This window comes from Gymnoscopelus microlampas (assembly GCF_963454915.1).
Source record: "Gymnoscopelus microlampas genome assembly, chromosome: 2".
Classification (NCBI taxonomy): Eukaryota; Metazoa; Chordata; class Actinopteri; order Myctophiformes; family Myctophidae; genus Gymnoscopelus; species Gymnoscopelus microlampas.
This window is the reverse complement of record NC_139939.1, coordinates 45059989-45079985: the sequence shown is the minus strand read 5'-3', so window position 1 is coordinate 45079985 and position 19997 is coordinate 45059989. Positions and strand designations below refer to the sequence as shown.

Here is a 19997-nt window from a genome sequence, read left to right as displayed (position 1 = left end):
TATTTGACAATTTGGCCAATTTGGTATTAAAAAGGTCCTAAAAGTAACTTTAGAAATGTGCAGATACCCTGTATACACTTAAACTGTATGCTGGTTTGTTTACCGTTGAGTGAGAAAACAATGTTGCACATTAAGCTAATTATCTGGGGACCCCCCCCCCCCTTGCCCCAAATTGGGGACCCCCAGTTTGGGAACCACTGCCTCTGCTTCCCATCTCCTCGTTTTAGTAGCTTCATAGGTGTCCATTTTGGATACGGTCATGTTCCCTCTCTTCCTATGACTCACTCATCACCCCCCCCCCCCCCCATCCCTCACTTATTCTTCTCTCCTTTCATCCACTCCTGTTTCCCTCGTGCTGCCCTCTCCACCGCTAATCCCTCAATCATTTCCTCTAATCATCCGTCCGTTAATTGCTCCCTTTCCTTTCCTCCGCTCATCACTCAATAACTTCCACGTTCCCTCTGTTCCCTCACTTCCACTTAGCTGTCCATTTTTTTGTTGTTGTTTTGTTCACTCGTTCCCTCTCTCCTGGCCTCCGCTTAGACCTAGCTTAGGCTCCTTTATGTTTGTGGTTTATGAGTACGTGCTACTGATCCTCTGGGTAACTGGAAGGCTCGCTCCAAAACATGCGCGCTCCCATTTTATTCCGAGGACCAGTGGTTCTTGTATTCTTGTATCTGTTTTGCTGAGGATAAGGTTAGGTTGAAGCATAGTTTACTGACATTACGTTTAGGAATACCAGGTGAATACTGCCGGATTTGCCCCACGGTGACTGTGTTTTGGGGCGAGCGTTTTGGTATTCATCCTCTGAACTCCACCCCGCCCGCCATGTGTCTGTATGCGGGAGCAGGTTGTCTTTGTTTTCCTGTTGTTTGATTTTACACGATTACCTTAAAATCTTGTGCTGTCTGATCTGCGTCAAGACTAATTTGTTTGAGTTTATGAAATGTGTAATTGTCATTGTTGCTTGTATATCTGCTATTTTTGAATAGCCAAAGAAATCTAAAATGACACAGATGCGTTCCCGGCTTTAATGGGTTAAGCTAACCTGCTCTCTGTTGTTGCTACAGGTACCCATGACCTGTGTGGTGTGGAGCTGCGCATCGAGGAGCTGAGACATCACTACAGGGTGGAGCATGCTGTGGCTGAGGGGGCCAAAAATGTCCTCAGGCTCCTGGGCGCCAACAAGGTCCAGGACAAGAAGGCCCTCTCTGAGGTCAGATGGGACTCGCCTGATGCATAAAATACCCAATCACACTCATTCGCAATTTCCTTTTCGTAATGTAATCCACACTCCATACAATATTGACCATATTGCCACAGGCCCAAACATAATTTCCACACCGTGCCAAAGGCATTTTTTGTCTTGGGTTGTCTCTAGTGCAGGCAGGGTAGGCAACCTTAGGCACGGGTGCCAACATTGGCACAGGGGAGGGTGATCACTCGCACACACTGGCTTAAGTGTGTCAATCTGTTGTAAATATTTTATTTTGATGTGTTGTCATAATTAAACTTACTAGACCATACCCGGTCGGCGCAGCGCATCCGTGGGGGGATATGCGCACATGATCTGGCAACCCGGGAGGCAGTTTGTCCCATAGCTGGGCAGCCGCAGCTATGGGACGACATTCTTTGACACAAAAACGCTAATAAGAAGCTGGGATTTGATTAAATTGAAAAACGGGCTTCACAGTTGTGTTCAGATGGTAATGGTCAATGGCTGTGAGCAAAATCAGAGCAATTGGTCCAGCCAGTGAGGAGAACCGGGTGTCTTCACCACCACCACCACTACAAACGCACGCACAGAGGTTACTAGAATTATAGTAGGATAGTAGGATAGTAGGATGTTGGTATGGCACACTGAGAATGAAGAAAATAAAAATCACACCCAGTGTGAAGTGAGCGGTGTTATTTAAGGTCATCACAGTGATGGAAGCTCACTTCAAAGAAAAAGTATTTTTTTTGAAGTGCGTGGTGATATTTATAGGTTATGAATTTCATCATGCGTCTCGCTAGCCAATCACAATACTGAGCAAAGGGTCTGAATACTTATCAGCCAATCACAGTACAGCGAAAGACACATTTTCACGACGGATGGGTCATGGGTCCCAACCCCACTTATAGGAGCGGCTACACCGCTCAAAAACATGGCACTTTGTGTCAAAAAGGTTGCCGACCCCTGCTCTAGTGCAACAGGATCATGGACAGCTGTCTTCTGATCAAGTTCTGTCAGAAATGATGGGCCATGTTCATGCACTGTGGCTCAAGCTATAAAAGCTAGGCCTAGCAGATACTAATACGTTGAAAACAAAGGGACTGTCATAAACTGATACCTTTTACTGGAAAACTTACTGCAGCAGGTCTCATGTGTTATAGCACAGGGATCGATATGGGGTGATATGTAGACTCAGTTTAACTGACTGACATGATGCATCTGACAAGGTGGATAATCACGATTTTTCAATTTTCCCATCACACAGTGTGAGCTCTAAGATGGCCAAAATGATATGAATTTTGATTGATTGATTATTTTATTTTTCGTGTCCTGCACACAAAGTGCCCACCCCTCATGGTTTTATAAGAAACCATTTTACACTTGCAGCATATAGCCTGCAGGCACCTGAGGACAGATTTTATTGATCCTCACAATTCAATGTTTTTCATCGATGTCTCAATGCTTAACAGCTTGCAATCTGTGCCCATGGATTGCATGGTGTTTGGAACACTTGCTTGTGTAGCCACATAGAATTTCAATGAACTCCTCTGGCCTTGGATCAGTTGCTGGTGCCTTCCCTATGTTGCACCAGAAATGGCTGATCAACACATCAGACTTCAGCTTTACTCTCTCTCTGTTTTCTGTCTACCTATTTCAATAAAGACTAACACTGTTCACTCCCAGATATCCACCAGAAATCTCAAAAATACATGCAGTCAAGTCCTTTCAAAAATGAAATGAATTTAAAAGAAATAAAACACCAATGTCACTAAATGCTAATTGAAAAAGAGGGGTGAAGAAATAAATGAAAAGGTCAAAACATTGCAGAGACAGTATACAGAAGAGCAAAATGCTATTTTCAGAGATGGAAAAAAAGTATGTATGTATACGTATCAGATCTATTTGTTTGTATTCCACCATGCTTTGACCATATGGTGCCTTGTTGTAGTAAACTGTAAACTTGTATCCTCTTTTTCATAAATGGATATGTATAAGAGACCATATTAGTAGTAGTATACTATAAATCTATATGTACTTCATGTATTTCCTTTTCCTTCCATAAAGGCCCAGTCTCGTCTGAGTGAGGCGTCTCAACGGTTGGACTTGCTGAGGGATTCTCTGGACCAGCGTCTGGCCGAGCTTCCTGAGGACCACCCTAAGGCCAGCGTCATCAAAGAAGAGCTGGTCCTGGCGTCCTCCCCTGCCTTCAGCTCCCGCCACGGCGCCCCCTACCTCCACAACCAGTACAGCACCCTCAGCAAGCCTTCACCTCTCACTGGTGAGATGCACACGACACGCATGCATGCTGATAAATACAGACTAGAGTAGACAGACCGTAACACACACATCTATACATGTGCACACATAACGTACAGGCTAAGCAGCCTGTACAGCAAGTCATGTTGAGACAAACTACTGGAAATATACTTAGGTACGCACGCACGCACACACGCACTAATGAGACAGACAAACCCAACCCTAAAGAACCAGAGTACAGCCTTCTCACTGCACACTGGTGCCAGTAAGGCACTGGTACCAGTAAGTAACGCGGGAACTTGTAGCAACTATGTAGTCTCATGTGCTGTAAAGCATTTTATCCGTTAGATCAGTGGTTCTCAACCTGCGGGTCGGGACCACTTGATTTTGGGGGGTCCCCAGATGACAGGAAAGTGACAATTTAAGGACTTTTAAGTACCTACGTAATACCAAAAAAAAGAAGAAAATTCAAAGGAAAATGCCATTACTGCCCTACAACTGTCCTGGGGATTGAGGGTGGGGGGAGGGTGGGACAGGGGTATGTAGTATATGTACATTTTGTTTGTCTTTTTTGTGATACAATATGAAAAGATTTGTATGTGCAGTATGCTTGCCCCTGGGCCTTGGCTTGTACTAAAAAACAATAAAAAGATCTTGAAAAGAAAGAAAATGCCATTACTGCATCAAAAGTAATTATCAACAAATTATACTATAAAAACTGGTCAAACACTGTCAAATAATGTAAGAAAGAGGCAAATAAAAGAAGTGCCGATATACATGCTCACAATACCTCTGTATATCTGCTACTTTCTCAATATTTATCTGTGGAACTGAGTCAAACAAAATGTATTGCCTCGACTCCTACATTTCAAGTGTCAGGGTCCCCAGTTCAAATATGATTATTTTGGGGGGTCACGGCCTGAGAACCCCTGCGTTAGATTAGATGGATCAAAGAAGCTTCCAACATTCAAGGCACTGTTTGTATACAAAAAAAATCAAAGAACTGTCACTGAGGAGTCCGACTATAGAGATGTATCATTTCCTGGATAAGACGGATCAAAGTGCTGCTTTTGGCCCAAGGCTTTGTTTTGTGTGAACAACATTGAACATTGTTTTCCACGTGTTAACAGGTACCTTACAGGTGCAGGTGCTAGGCTGTGTCGGCGTGCTGGAGGTGGTCCCTGGACGCAATAAGGGCACGGCTGTCACGCTGCCCAGCTACAGCCCAGGAGACAGCAGGTCCTTTATGAGAGGCAATAAGGGACTGTATGGCGGACGCAGCGGCTCAGTGAGCGGAAAGACACCCAGCAAGGCCGACGAGCTCTCCAGTAAGTCCACAGAGGTTCCCAAACTGGGGGTCAGGACCCCCAAGGGGATCCACAGATGATTAACTCAATGTGCAACATTGTTTTCTCACTCAACAGTAAACAAACCAACATACAGTATAAATATGTACAGGGTATATGCACATTTCTAAAGTTACAATTTTATGACTTTTAAGACCTTTTTAATACCAAATTGTCAAATATTAAGTAAGAAAGAGGCAAACATTGTGAAAATACTATTAGCTTGTAGTATGGCTATTTTAACAATATTTTTCTGTGAAACCGAGTCAAGCTAAATTCATAATGCCTACAATTCCAAGTGCTTGTTAGGGTGGGGGGTCCAGTTCAAATAAGATTTATTTTGGGGGGTCGTGGCCTGAAAAGTTTGGGAACCCTTCCAGTAAGTGTTAGTGTGTGTGTGTGTGTGTGTGTGTGTGTGTGTGTGTGTGTGTGTGTGTGTGTGTGTGTGTGTGTGTGTGTGTGTGTGTGTGTGTGTGTGTGTGTGTGTGTGTGTGTGTGCAGAGTAAAATCCACATGTAACTCTTGAGAGTATGCAAATGTAACCAAAAATTTGACGCGTAAGGGTCCATTTGGTTACATTTGTATACTCTCAGAGTCACAAATGAATACATGGGACACTGTAGATTTAACTGTGTGAAGGTGGGGGGGGGGGGGGGTTCACAAATACATAGTTCATGATGCAGCAGCTTTATCAGCAGACAGATGCATTTATCATCCGAGTAGAGTCATCTGTATCTTTTTTTTAAAGTCCTTTGCACTAAGCTGGAGCCTTTCCAAGGAAATTAAGTAGTAGTTTAAATCAATAATTGAATTGTGTTCTGTTTTCTAGAGTGGGCGCAGCTGCTACCTTTCTGCACAGCTCAGTGCTATGATACATTATAAAAGTGCTTGTGTCCGTTTTTTTACCTCCTGTGTAAAGTGCTTAGTATCTTGTCAGCATCTATATGTACCAAATGCCATTTCTTTTATTGCTGATTGCGGCATGCACGCCTAGCTTTACATGACTTTGAATGCCTCTGTTTTTCTGTGTGTGTGTGTAGCGGAGGTGAGTGCAGTACTGAAGATGGACAACTCAGTTGTGGGTCAGACCGCCTGGAGGACTGTGGGAGAACAGGCCTGGGATCAGACCTTCACCGTGGAGCTGGAGAGGGTTGGTAGACACACGCACGCACACGCACACACACCACACACATGCAAACATCCATAAAATGAAAATGTGTGTTTTTGTATGTCTTTGTTTTGGATGAATATTCATGTGTGTGTGTGTGTGTGTGTGTGTGTGTGTGTGTGTGTGTGTGTGTGTGTGTGTGTGTGTGTGTGTGTGTGTGTGTGTGTGTGTGTGTGTGTGTGTGTGTGTGTGTGTGTGTGTGTGTGTGTGTGTGTGTTTGTGTGTTTCAGTCAAGAGAGATGGAGATTGCGGTCTACTGGAAGGACTTCCGGTCACTGTGTGCTCTGAAGTACCTGAAGCTGGAGGACTTCCTGGACAACCAGAAACACAGAGTTCAGCTGGAGCTGGAACCACAGGGCCTGCTGCTGGCTGAGGTATAGAGTCTAAACCAAAGGTTTTCAACCGATTATGAACCAGGGACCACCACCCTGACTGAGAATCAACCTGGGGACCACTGTTGTGTTGGGAGGGGGGATATCAGCGTGGTGTGGGGGGGGGGGGGGGGGGCTTGCAATTAAATAATGACTGTTAAATGCTTAATTTATTTTTTTAATTCGAGGTGAATTAAATCAAGCCTCATTATTTAACTGAGATATGATAGTGGTCAAGAGCTAAAAAAAAAGTCCATATTAAACTCATGTTAACTGATTCATTGCAACTTATGTATGAGCGAACAGTCACAGACAGATTATGGCCACATTTCCTAACAATGCTGACTCAACCGGACAATCCGGTACAGTTTCCCTTGAGATTCTAACTCCCATTTCTGTGGAAGTTCTTGACATCTGACTTCCCAGTAACTGACAACATTGACTGGATCACCAGTTGAAAACCCATGGTCTAAACCAATAGAACCACAGTGCCTGCTTCTGGCTGAGGTATAGAGTCTAAAACCACTAGGGACGGCCATAGCTGAGTGGTTAGTGAGCCCGCCTAGGGAGCCAGAGGCCTGGTTGCCCCAGGTTCGATTCCAGGCCAGGCCAGCATATGTGTCGATGAAATGAAATTTGTCCCTGAGCAAGACTCTTAACCCCTAATTGCTCACAGGTTCTCATTGGAAACAAGACCGTAAGGACTTTCATGAACGACCTGTTAAAAGGAATTATCCTTATCCTTACACACAGCACTCCATGCCACCCGTGGTAAAAAAAAATAAAAATAAAGTGAATACTTTTTCCACCACTGCATGCCCCACCCATCAGACAAACTACTGTTTGCTGTGAGAGCCTGTCATTCCCAAAGCATTGGTTATTATTATGATTTGTCTGGATGTAAACTGTTTCACCTGACTATGACGGATGTATCCAAGCCAATGTCCTGGCTGTCAGTGAGTGTGCAGGCAAATCCCTGAAGTCTGGATTGTTTATAGATGGAACTAATTTGTAGTTTGAGAGTCGATCTGAGCCGTTGATCTGAGGTTTGCTGACTGGGCGATTAAACAAGCCTTGTGACCCCCAGATCAGCTGTTTCAGACAGACAGACAGACAGACAGACAGACAGACAGACAGACAGACAGACAGACAGACAGAGAGACAGACACAGACAGACATAGATAAAGCCACCACGGTTGGAATAACAATTATACATGTAGTCTATAAAGATGTTCGTAAATGGAACACAGTATTACACATCTGTGATAATGATACGTATCCAATAAAAGAGATCTAAAAAGAGTGTGTGTGTGCACGCACTTCGTTTAAACACACCTGAGCCTTGATAGGATATGTTCTCCTTTTAAAAAAACAACTTTCTCATTGTGTGGATCTGAAGATGAAATGTGCTTTTTGTGTGTGTGTGTTTTCCAGGTGATCTTCTTCAATCCAGTCATTGACAGAGTTCCCCGTCTCCGGAGGCAGAAGAAGGTTTTCTCTAAACAGCAAGGTGAGGCAGACAACATTTTAACATACTAACTGTGATCTTATCATTTTAAATGGGGCTTGAAGTGATGAGAGAATGCTTATTCGGCACAAGATATGTTATAACTATTATATATCGATTCAGTTTCCTATATAGTATGTTACAGGAAAGTGAATAGATATTTGATTTCACTGCAGAGCACAGCACCCTCTAGTGTTCGCTGATATTTTTGTCTTTTATCATTGTGTAAAGCTGAGTATTGGTAGAAGGAAGTATAGATGTCAGTTACACTAGGCACTGATTTACTTTTAGTTTAGGATTTGAGAAAATTGCTGACTTATATATATCCATGCTAAATGAACAACATTGTTGATATATTCTATTTATATTGGTATTATTGCAATTTTACTTAATTATGATTTTTTATATTATTGTTTTAGATTATTTTTCATTTATTTTATCATTGTTTTACATTATTAATACTATTATTATATTTGTTTATGTTATCCACCATTTTGAGAAAGCTCCTAAGTACAATAATTTCACTGCCTGCAGTGTTGTGATCTCTGTTCAGTAAGTAAGTGACAATAAAGCCCTTGCACAGGCTAATGGCAGCTTAATTGTGTACACATTGGTCACTGCATTGTGTTCATTTTCCAGGCAAGGCGTTCCTGCGTGCTCGTCAAATGAACGTGGACATTGGCACATGGGTGAGGCTGCTTAGGAACGCCATCCCCACCGTCAACAACACGGGGACATACAGCCCCAATGCACACAGCCTTACACTCAACGCCGGGTAAGTGTTGCACATTCAACCCGAAGGTCCATATATGCAGAAGAAGCACACGCATTCACACAGTGCCTTGACGCACATGTATACAATCAATATATGCACACCCTCAGAGTATCCCACTCAGTATTGGCCACACACACACACACACACACACACACACACACACACACACACACACACACACACACACACACACACACACACACACACTGAATACTGTGAGGGATACACTTCATATGAGGTCATCATACCCCCGCACATGTCATATGCGGGGAAAAAGACCATCTCCACCTCCCCAAACGTTCTTCCCTGTGTGTCCTTTTGAAATGCAAAGCATGTTATGCTTTCAATACCTACGTCTAACCACCCTTTTGTGTTTCTTTGTTCATTTGTTACTGTCTGCATTGCTTCATTGGTGTGTGTGTTTGTGTGTGCATATTATGTGTGTTTTCCAGGGAGATCTCGGTGGAGAAACTGAGTCTAGACAGCGACACTCCATTTAGTTCCGATTACAAGAGAGACACGGAAACGAACATTCCGGTGAGACCGACTGACAGAAATCAAGGGATTTAATTCCTCCGTGGTGCTTCTGACTTGGCCGGGTTGGTCTTGTATAGAACCCTGGGGGGGTCTATCCCCATTTAAAACATGTTAAAAGACCCACCCCTTAAACAGAACAGGCCAACCCCCGTTATCTGATAACTGAAGCTAATTTGCCGTCTTATGATGTGTCAATTTGATTGATTAATAGAATTTTTGTTTAAGTTGTCTGTAGTTTGAAGTCATAAGCATTTATTACATTTTTATATTGCTTGTAATGGGTAGAGAAAGGTGCTGCTGCCTGTCATTCACACACAGTTTTTTGATTGATTGATTACTTTATTAGTCAACATTTTTATACAATCAAGCACAAAGGTACAGTAAAGCATTTAAGCTAAAAGGATACACAAAATTGCAAATTCCATTGTGGTCCTATAACATCGATAACAGTAACATCTTCAAAACTTCAAAAGAAATACTCAATATGGTTAACCATATTGTGTCTCATTGGGTCATTAGGTTTCATTGGACATGGGGAGAGATTGGGTTGTTATGCCAAGAAGGTTGTTTGGACAGCTAGTGCCGGTTGTTGTGATGACACTAGCCGGATCCCAATACTCAAATTTCTGCCTCCTCACCTCCTCTGTCCTCCAGCATGACATTGGTGACCTGCCAAAATACTGTATGTGACCATCTTGTGGACACACACACACACACACACATATGTAATACACACTGAGGTCTTGCAATGCGATGCAAGAGTGCAGACTAGCCAACACCAACTTGAGACTCCTGAATCGCTGCCCTCCACTCCCTCCTGTCTACCATCAGGGTCTTGAGCTCTGCAGTGTTGTTAGCTCTGCTGTCGTACCGCATTGTGTCTACGTAGGTGGTGGGCCTCTTTCCCCCTCCTAGCTGTGCCTTGGGTTGGCTCTAGTGTTGATCTTGAAATTTTAGTTTCAGTCATAGTCTTTTGAATAACATTCCATTTAGTTTTAGTCATATTTTAGTCATCTGATATGTTTTAGTTTTTGTCTAGTTTTAGTCGACTAAATCTACAGCTGATCTACAAGCTCACGACGTGTTGTGAGCTTGTAGATCTGCTATTTTCAGAGCGCACACCTGAGCGCAACCAAGACTAAAATGACTAGTCTCAGTTCTACTGGATCTCTTCTCCACTAGTTCCCTCCCCAACATTTTAGTCTAGTTTGTATTTGTTGACGAAATTGTCAATATATTTAGTCTCAGTTTTAGTCATCATAGCTTAGTTTTTATTTCGTTTTCGTCAGTGAAAAAAGGTAGTCGACCAACATTTTTCGTCATACATTTGGTCGACAAAATCAACACTGGTTGGCTCCCACAGTGTCAGTTTGCTCGCCACCAGTTCCCGGATGCCTGATGCAGTGATGTGCCCAGCCAGCCTCATCCTTCTCTCTCTCTCTGACCTTGTTTGTGACCCGTGGGAGGCCCCTGTAAAGGTCCCAAGTTTCCGATGTGGTCCGCCCATGTGACACCAGGTGCCAAGGTCTTGCAATATGTGGCCTAAATACCACTAGGTTTAACTAATAAACAAACAGCAGTGAAGTACGTCAACGTCCGAACATTGCCGTTATGTGAAGGACACAACAAGATGGTCACATATTTCGGTAGATCACCAATTTCACCGTAACACCGCCATGCTGGAGGATGTAGAACGAAGGCAGTGAGATCTGAGTATTGAGGTCTGGCTACTAGGTTGTTAATTTGTCTAGTGTCAAATTCCTCCTTCCATTATGTACCTGTCTCTCATTGTGTGTGTGTGTTGTTCCTGCCTCTTCATGAATCTCATCATGTTTTTGTTTCTTTCCTTCCGTGTATCTCTGGCCTGCCATGTTCTCCTCTCCCCCTCTCAGGAGCAGTTGCCCGTCATCGAGCCCTTCTCTCCCCCAGACCTCACCCCAGAGTGTCCTGTTCAAACCCCCTCTGTTTGCAGGTGCTTAGACACACGCACGCACACACGCACGCACAATGTCTCACCAATCAGCCTAATTACAATCTGAAATGCATCGCAGAATCCAATTATACATATTTTGTTGAATTCATACCATTGTATCAGCGCTCACAACCATCTCAGCTCATAAGCAATGAATTAAAAACAGTCAGAGGGACACGTATCACTCTTTTCTTGGTGATCTCCATCTGTTGATCATCTACCATGAAGTTTGGCTTATATTCTTACTGACTTGGTCTGTCTCTCCAGTAAGCAGAGGAAAGACCCTCTCTGCCTCCAGGACTTCAGATTGATCGCTGTGCTGGGTAGAGGACATTTTGGGAAGGTACAAACAAATGTCACTGACGGGAAATTTATATGATGAGGTTTTGGCCGTTTTCTTAATTCTTTCTATTTATGCCATGATTCCTTTGTTTATTTTTGCTTAAATTCATGCTTTCACAGATACAGGTGCATAAGTTACCATAATCATAACGCAAAAACAAACACTCAAATCTTTCATAAATATTATGCTCATCCTATGTAAATAATAAGGTTGGTCAGTTAATAAAAAATGGACCTTGTGGAGACAGGTTTTCATGCCATACTGTTATTAATTCATCCGTCACTTGGTCATTAGAATGAATGTCAAAAAGCAGCAGTTATCTTTTAGATGCTAGCATGCTGGTTAGTAGAGCCATGGTCTCATTTGTTTAAGACTTAAGGTTAGCCAATTAAATGTTTGAATAGGCGTTTGTAATCATTTACAAAGCCCAGGCCTTACATTTATCTTATCAAAAAAGGACATACATTTTTCTCACTTATTATTCTAAAATCAAATGAAAAAAAATAAAAATGTCTCACTCATTCTTCAGTACTAACTCACCTATTCTAACCATGTCAAAGTCATTGACATGTACAGTATCACATCATTGATCATAAATGTGAATAACCTCACTTTGTCTTTCCCAGGTGTTGTTATCCGAATACAAGAAGACGGGCACAATGTTTGCCATCAAGGCCCTGAAGAAAGGAGATATCGTAGCTAGAGATGAAGTAGAGAGGTGTGTGGTTGTGTGTTTGTAACGGTCTGTCTATCAGAGGGTGTGTTATCATGTCCCCTTTTCTTTTTTTTTACAAGTCTATTTCTTCACAACAGCCAGTTTCTTCCCATTTAATCTATATGTTACTGTGCCTCAAATAAGTTTAATTACAGTACATCTGTGGGTGGAGCACGCTTTAACTTTACATTTGGAAAATACCAAAATAAGCACCATCTAATTATGTCTCAACGTTCCTCTTTCCTCACCTCCGTTTCTCTTTCCTGTCCTTTCTCTGCTATTCCCTAATCTCTCCTCCCACCCCCTCCCCACACACATACACATACTTTCTCATTCCCTTCCTTTCCTCTTCTCCTTGCTTTCCGCCCTTCTCTCTTCTCCTCATTACTTCCCATTCCTTCGTCCCCCTCCTCTACCTTTCGTCTCTTGTCTCTTTGCCCCTCCTCTACCTGTCCTCCCTTGTCTCTTTGCCCCTCCTCTACCTGTCCTCTCTTGTCTCTTTGCCCCTCCTCTACCTGTCCTCTCGTCTCCTTGCCCCAGTCTAATGTGTGAGAAGCGGATCTTTGAGACGGTCAACACGTCCCGTCATCCCTTCCTGGTCAACCTGTTTGCGTGTTTCCAGACACCAGAACACGTGTGTTTTGTCATGGAGTACACAGCAGGAGGCGACCTGATGATGCACATCCACACTGATGTCTTCACTGAGCCCCGAGCCGTGTATGTATTGAGTGTGTGTGTGTGTGTGTGTGTGTGTGTGTGTGTGTGTGTGTGTGTGTGTGTGTGTCTGGGTGAAACAACATAATCGTTGCTGTCGGGCAGAAACCTCCATATTTAAACATTTCAAAGAACGTTTTTTTGTGAATTAAAGCCCTACTTCTTCATACTACAGTGTCACACAAAAGTAGCAAAAATAGCTGATCCACAAGCTCACTTGTAGATCTGCTATTTTTGAGCAATTTTGCTTTTTTTTGTGTGTGAAAGTGGTTAAGTGTCTCTGTGGGTTTTATACATATTTAACCAATTTAAAGTATTTATAAGAGCTTGTGACAAAATAATAACTACATTGGATCCATTGGAAGACAGGTTTGATGTAAGACAAAGGCCTCTAGTCTAGAACAGTAAACCTGTGCACTCACCAGAAAACTACCTTTTGATTCTGTTTGCACCAACTGTCCACATTCCATTTACTGCCCTCATGCTGCGTTCACACTGGCAGATACAAAGCTACTTAGCATATTTGTAGCTTTGTATCTTTGTAGCTGAAGTTGAAACCAGCTCAACCTTTTTGTAGCTTTGTAGCAGCTACAAACGTTGTATGTATCTTTGTATCTTCATGTCTCTGGCTTCCATTGAAAAAGAATGATAGCCTGTATCTGTATCTTTGTATCTGCCAGTGTGAACGCAGCATCAAACTAGAGATCATAGAGTGTAAAAGTGATCCTGCTAGATGTTCTTCTTTAAACATATTCACACAAACAATGAGCGGTCTCTGCAAGCTGCCTTTTGTCTTACAATCTTTTTTTTATTTATAACCCACAGGTTTTATTCGGCCTGTGTGGTTCTTGGACTGCAGTATCTCCATGACCATAAGATTGTGTACCGGTAAGTAACTCATGTTTAGGACCTTCTACTGTTCCATGTGAAGGTACTATTTAAATCCTCACCTTTTTGTTCCTCTTCACACATTCCAGCGACCTTAAACTAGACAACCTACTGTTGGACACAGATGGTTATGTCAAGATCGCTGACTTCGGACTGTGTAAAGAAGGTGAGTGTGTTGTGTCGTGGGTGGTCGTTGGTCTGAGTTTGTTCCCCCAACTTAGACGTTTTTAGTCATGCACACGCACTGCGCAGTGCACAAGCAGACAGGCACGGGCATGGAGCTCACCACATCTTCATTCACTGCTAGTTCCTGCGAAGCCACTTCCATTCAGACAAAAGAGTCAAAGACAGTGTGTCACGTCACTAGCGCGACTGAGCAGAGACGCAGAGAATCTTGGGTAATGAAGGCAAAGACGTTGGCTGCCATGTTATTTGTGTCCAAAGTGGCTATTAATACCTAACATTACATAGTGGGGCTTTAAGGCTGTATAATACCTTCTTTAAAAAAAGAGTTTTGCCTATAATGACGAGGCCAAAACCAGGTTGAATATGATTAAACAAACAATGAAAGTACTAAAAGGTTGTGTCTAGATCTCATAACTCCATTACATCCAATGGAACAGGTTTTTCTTTTTACCATTTCATAAAGACGTGCTGTTTTCAACATACAAGGTTTCCAACCGCCAGCAATGTATGTATAAAACCACTTCCCTCTATAGTCTACATACCCTAATCCTTTGTTCTTCTCTCCTCCACCTTATTCCCTCCCTCCTTCAATGTTTCTCTTTTCTCCTTTCTTTCCTTCCTTCCTCTACCTTGCTTTCTTTATGCCCACATCCATCCGTCCTTCTCTCTTCCTCCCTCCTACTCTCCCTCTCTCCCATCCTGCAGGGATGGGCTTTGGTGACCGGACCAGTACGTTCTGTGGGACCCCAGAGTTCTTGGCCCCTGAAGTCCTAACGGACACATCCTACACCAGAGCAGTGGACTGGTGGGGGCTAGGAGTTCTGATCTATGAGATGTTGGTAGGAGAGGTGAGAAAAACACACGCGCGCACGCACGCGCACGCATGCACACGCGCACACACACAGCAGTTGAGTGACCACAACAGATTAGAGGACACATACAGTACCAGAGAAGTTTTCACATGAATATTTAATAGTGCAATTATACTACAGTACTGTAATAGAATATTTAGCCACTTTCAACCTGGCATCCCTATTGTGGGCATGTCATAGGTTAAAATGTACCAAAGACTGTACAAATTTGCATTTGTACAGTAGGTCAAAACAGACTGTTAGGTTGAATGATAACATTCTTTCTGTCTGTTGGTGTATGGCCCCAAAAAGGTCTCTAGGACTATAGGTATAAATAGTATAAATGCATGTGCATTTATACAGTCTGTGTGTGTGTGTGTGTGTGTGTGTGTGTGTGTGTGTGTGTGTGTGTGTGTGTGTGTGTGTGTGTGTGTGTGTGTGTGTGTGTGTGTGTGTGTGTGTGTGTGTGTGTGTGTGTGTGTGTGTGTGCACTTGTGGGTGTGTTTTGTAGTCTCCATTCCCAGGAGATGATGAAGAAGAGGTGTTTGACAGCATCGTCAACGATGAGGTCCGCTACCCACGTTTCCTCTCCACTGAAGCCATTGGAATTATGAGGAGGGTAAGAAAATGCACACACACACACACACACACACACACACATATTGCACCACACATTTCGCACCACACATTTCAACACAGAACTACATGTACACATCCTGATGTCTGATCATCGTGTGATTTGGGTCTATTCTGAGACGTGTTCTCTGAATTTGATATATCCATCTTTGAATTTGATATCTATTTTGTGTGTGTGTGTGTGTGCGTGTGTGTCATCGTGGGCAGCTGTTGAGGAGGAACCCTGAGAGAAGACTGGGCTCTGGTGAGAAAGACGCAGAGGAGGTGAAGAAGCAGCCATTTTTCAGGGTGAGAAGGATATATTTGTTTTTCCTCTTTATGCCATTCGATCCAAAACAACATGAAAAAGTCACTAATTGCAACACAAAAATTAGACAGTAAATCTAAACAGTAAATCCTCTGAACTCTGCCTACCCAGGGCTGTATTGCGACCTGTTATGGCGCCACCATGAGGCCGATTTAAAAGATTAGGGTGGCAGTTCTTCCTTGGCCTAGTGGGAATGTGCTTTGCACGGCAATATACCAATTATTAGTTTACAAACATTGAGACTGCACACGCAGGTGCCGGTTTCATGCAATCAATTCCCAACAGATCCCCAAACCTGTTGTTTTGGGGAGCGCTGTTTTCTTTTCATTCAACCACCTCTCCTGTGTTTGCTGGTGAGGGGCTCCCTAGTGAGACATATATACTTCATAGCACACCCGTGTTGCGCGCTGAGAATTGCTGACATACAAACTCACAACGTATGCGACCGTTGTGAGTTTGGAGATGTGCTATTCTCGAATTTCACAGCCGTTCTCTGTGTGCGACACCTTCGCACAATGCGATGGAGCATAAATTAAGCTTGAGGGGCTGCTGCTGCGTGATCATAGAGAGCGCTCCATCCGTTCTACTGACAGCGACTGGAGGTGGGGTGTGGAGGACAACTGCTTTAAGAATTGCTTTTATTATTTACATGCTTTTATTATTTACACACAACAGATCACAACGATTACAGATTATATATTTCAAGAGCGAGAGATCACAGTAAACATCCTAAGCATTCTTCCTCCACACTGGGAGGAAAACGGCATCTGAAAGTTTTTGATGGGATGCATTTTTACACACGAGTGCTGTGACCACGGCACTTTTACATTGCATCTTGTGAGCGGTCGGGTGCTTTTGGTGCTGGCCTGCGTGTGCATAAAGTAGCGACGCGTTGTGAGCTTGTAGATCTGCTATTTTCAGAGTGCAACACCCAAGCCCAACCAAACATAAAATGACTTTTTTTTTAGTTCAACTGGATCTCTTTCTCCACTAGTCCCTCCCTAACATTTTAGTCTTGTTTTTATTTGTTGACGACATTGTCAATATATTTAGTCTTAGTTTTAGTCATCATAGCTTAGTTTTTATTTAGTTTTCGTCAGTGAAAAAAGGTAGTCGACGAACATTTTTCGTCATAGTTTAATGCGACGAAATCAACACTGGTCCTCTGCATACTGTACTGTATGCTGGGTGTCAACTCTCTTCAATGTACTGTATGAGACCAGATCCATGTTTATATCAACCGCCATTGTTCTTTCTTCCTCCCCTTGATCACTTCCTCTTTTCTCAAATGTATTTCACATCTCACCCTCATTCTCAAACCCTTTCCTCTTCCGTCTTTCCCCTCGCACTCTCACCTCTTTCCATTCCTCTCCCACTTTCCCTTGCTCTCTCACCTCTCTTTCCATTCCTTTCTTCCACTTTCCCTCGCTCTCTCTCTCACCTTCCCTTTCCATTTTTTATCTCCCCTCCCTTTTGCCATCTCTCGTTAGGGTCTTGACTGGGAGGCACTGCTGCAGAGGAAACTCCCCCCTCCCTTCGTCCCCTCCATCGGCGGCAAGGAGGACGTCAGCAACTTTGACGAGGAGTTCACCACCGAAGCCCCGACGCTCACGCCTCCCCGGGAACCTCGCACTCTCTCCCGCAAGGACCAGGACAGCTTCAAAGACTTTGACTATGTCTCTGACCTCTGCTAGTGGACAGGGGTTCAAAGGTTGCAGCGTTCAACATCACGTGACCTTGGCACAAAGGTCATCTAGAAGGTTTTTGTGGTGGTTTTATCGGGTGGACTGGGTGTCGCTACTGACAGACTTGACCGTCTTTCTGCCACCATACTGTGAATGAATGTTGATCCATAATGTATTGTCTGTAGGCGTTGCTTGTGCTATTGGCAAAAACGAATGCTGACGGGTTAATGTGGTGCACGGCTGCATCCTGTCAAGAGAAAGGGTTGATGGGAAATTAAGTTCTATTACATAAAAAAAAAGAAAACAATGACTGTTTCCAAAGGAAAGAAAGGACTCTCATCATTCCTGCACCAAGCTCGTCCCCCCTTTCTCCATTTCTACAAAAACGACAACAATGTGACTGCTGTGCTGTATTGAATCTAATTATACCTAATTCTGAATCTTGCAAACATTATCCCTTTAAACTCCACTTTCCAATCTCCTCTGTGTCTGCGTAGTTCACAGCCCAGCCATGAGAGGAGTCTTTGTACTGTGAGACAAATTGACATTTGAGGGGACTTATGGTGGTAGTTTGGTGCATGGGCCTCTTAAATTGATGCCTTACATTTCTACTTGCTCCACAGAGAAGCTGTTTTGTTTTTATTCTGGGTTCCTTTGTATACATTTGTGATCCTCTGGTATGCAATAGGGATGATGAAGTATGTTACATAAATGGTTGTGTGTTCCTCTAAGAATCCTGAAGATGTGAGAGGAATCGTGTTGACTTGTCAAAATGATCAAGGATGCAGAAATATGAATGTGTAGAGAATTAATATGTATTCTTTGTTTGTCGTCATTGAGAAGAACAATCTTGTCAATAACATTCAATTGCTACCCAGTTCTAGTTGTCTTATGTGTCAACAATGGGGTGTAGAACCACTGCTCAAGCGAATGAGTCTGTCAATCAGATAAGATTCTAATGCGTTCACAGCAATAGACTTATCCTTTGTGACTTACTTTTATATTTGTTTTGTTAGTTTAGTTGTATGAGTGATTGTGACAATATTTTTAAAAAGGAGTCGTAGGTAATGACAAGGAATTCAAAGTATTATTGAATTTCCAGCTGACATGTACTTGCCTTTTGAGTTGGATTGGTTTTCTATTATACAGAATGGATTTTCTCTTAATTCATTATGTCATAAAATAAAAATGCACATAGAGCACACTGTCAGAAAGTACAATATGATTGGACATGTATTTTGCTTCATTTGCCATTCTTAAATTCAACCAATTTAAACGCTGAGACTTAAATGTTGATGTGATAAAAACTAAGACATATCTATCGTGCAAGAGTAAAGAAACGTGCTCTTAGTTTAGATGTACTATTATATTTCATTGGTCTTTAATCTGAAGTCACCTGTAGGTAAGCTGCTCTGGTATGTCCATTATTTTACCCACAGGTTTAAAGCAAAACAAACATTTGATCAGATATTTTGTGGCGGTCGGCTTTGTCCTGGATCACAGGGTTATCTGTGGTAAAATATTTTGTCTGTTTGAGCCAATGCTTATCTTTATAGTTTCCCATTGATTTTGTGTAGACCCTTAGCCCCATTTCATACTTCGGCGTACGATGATGTCGCGTGGCGGAAATAGCCGAGATCTACAAGCTCTCAAAGCATTGCAATATGAACATTGTGTAACGATAAGCCCTAAATGGGGACGCTGGGTTTAAAGTGGTTAAAAACATTAGTTTGACAACACCCATTTTAAATTAATTCCTTTAGGAATAAAGCCTGATTTGTAACAAATGTCATAAGTTGAGGCCACCAGTGTCCAGACTTGTGTGTCACTGTAGTGGAAGACGGGCTACTCTATAACAGTGGTTCTCAACCTGTGGGTCGGGAGCCCCAGGGGGGCCCCCTAATGATTTTGGGGGGTCCCCAGAACATGCAGTATAAGTGTATACAGGGTATCTGCACATTTCTTAAGTGACATTTTTAATACCTCCCAAAAAAAAAAGAGGCCATTACTGCATCAAAAGTAATCAATAAACTAACAAAAAGAAAAGTGAAATAGCCGATCTACAAGCTCACAACGCCTCGTGAGCCTATTTTCACATTCACATTCCAGTTCAAATATGATTATTTTGGGGCGGTCACGGCCTGAAACGGTTGAGAACCACTACTCTATAATACTATGACTCTTATGCGTCTGGAGAGATTTGTTGTGAAAGTGTATGTATGACGGTGTGGATTCTACTTATCTTGTGTACGACTATAAAAAACCATGTTAAAGAATGAGATGAGTTATTTTATAAAGAAAACCTGGTGAGAAAACCATGGCTGTGTTGTATTGGAGTGTTGTTTCAGACAGTAGAAAATAAAGATGCACAGTAAAATCCTTCAGTTAAATTAACACTCAGGATTTTACTGTGTATTTAAGTTGAACAGAAAAAAAGATCAAAGGTATAAATAAATGCACATTTCAACACAGATTATTTTTTTTATAGGATCAGACCATATGAGTAGTGTGTACTGTACAGTAC

General features: G+C 42.6%; 1 protein-coding gene across 3 annotated transcripts in view; it reads left to right on the top strand.

The window, feature by feature from the left end:
- Positions 1-18348, top strand: part of pkn1a (protein kinase N1a) — a 61069-nt gene extending 42721 nt beyond the window's left edge. For all 3 annotated transcript variants that reach the window (XM_084044318.1, XM_084044319.1, XM_084044317.1), the window contains exons 6-23: positions 1071-1216; positions 3281-3494; positions 4603-4800; positions 5859-5968; positions 6217-6360; positions 7792-7867; positions 8504-8639; positions 9092-9176; positions 11069-11148; positions 11416-11491; positions 12118-12209; positions 12747-12923; positions 13746-13808; positions 13898-13974; positions 14700-14842; positions 15357-15464; positions 15689-15769; positions 17279-18348. In XM_084044318.1, the coding sequence (XP_083900444.1) occupies positions 1071-1216; positions 3281-3494; positions 4603-4800; positions 5859-5968; positions 6217-6360; positions 7792-7867; positions 8504-8639; positions 9092-9176; positions 11069-11148; positions 11416-11491; positions 12118-12209; positions 12747-12923; positions 13746-13808; positions 13898-13974; positions 14700-14842; positions 15357-15464; positions 15689-15769; positions 17279-17482 (2210 nt within the window). In that variant the 3' untranslated portion in view covers positions 17483-18348. The remainder of the gene's footprint in view (positions 1-1070; positions 1217-3280; positions 3495-4602; positions 4801-5858; positions 5969-6216; positions 6361-7791; positions 7868-8503; positions 8640-9091; positions 9177-11068; positions 11149-11415; positions 11492-12117; positions 12210-12746; positions 12924-13745; positions 13809-13897; positions 13975-14699; positions 14843-15356; positions 15465-15688; positions 15770-17278) is intronic.
- Positions 18349-19997: the final 1649 nt, after the last annotated feature.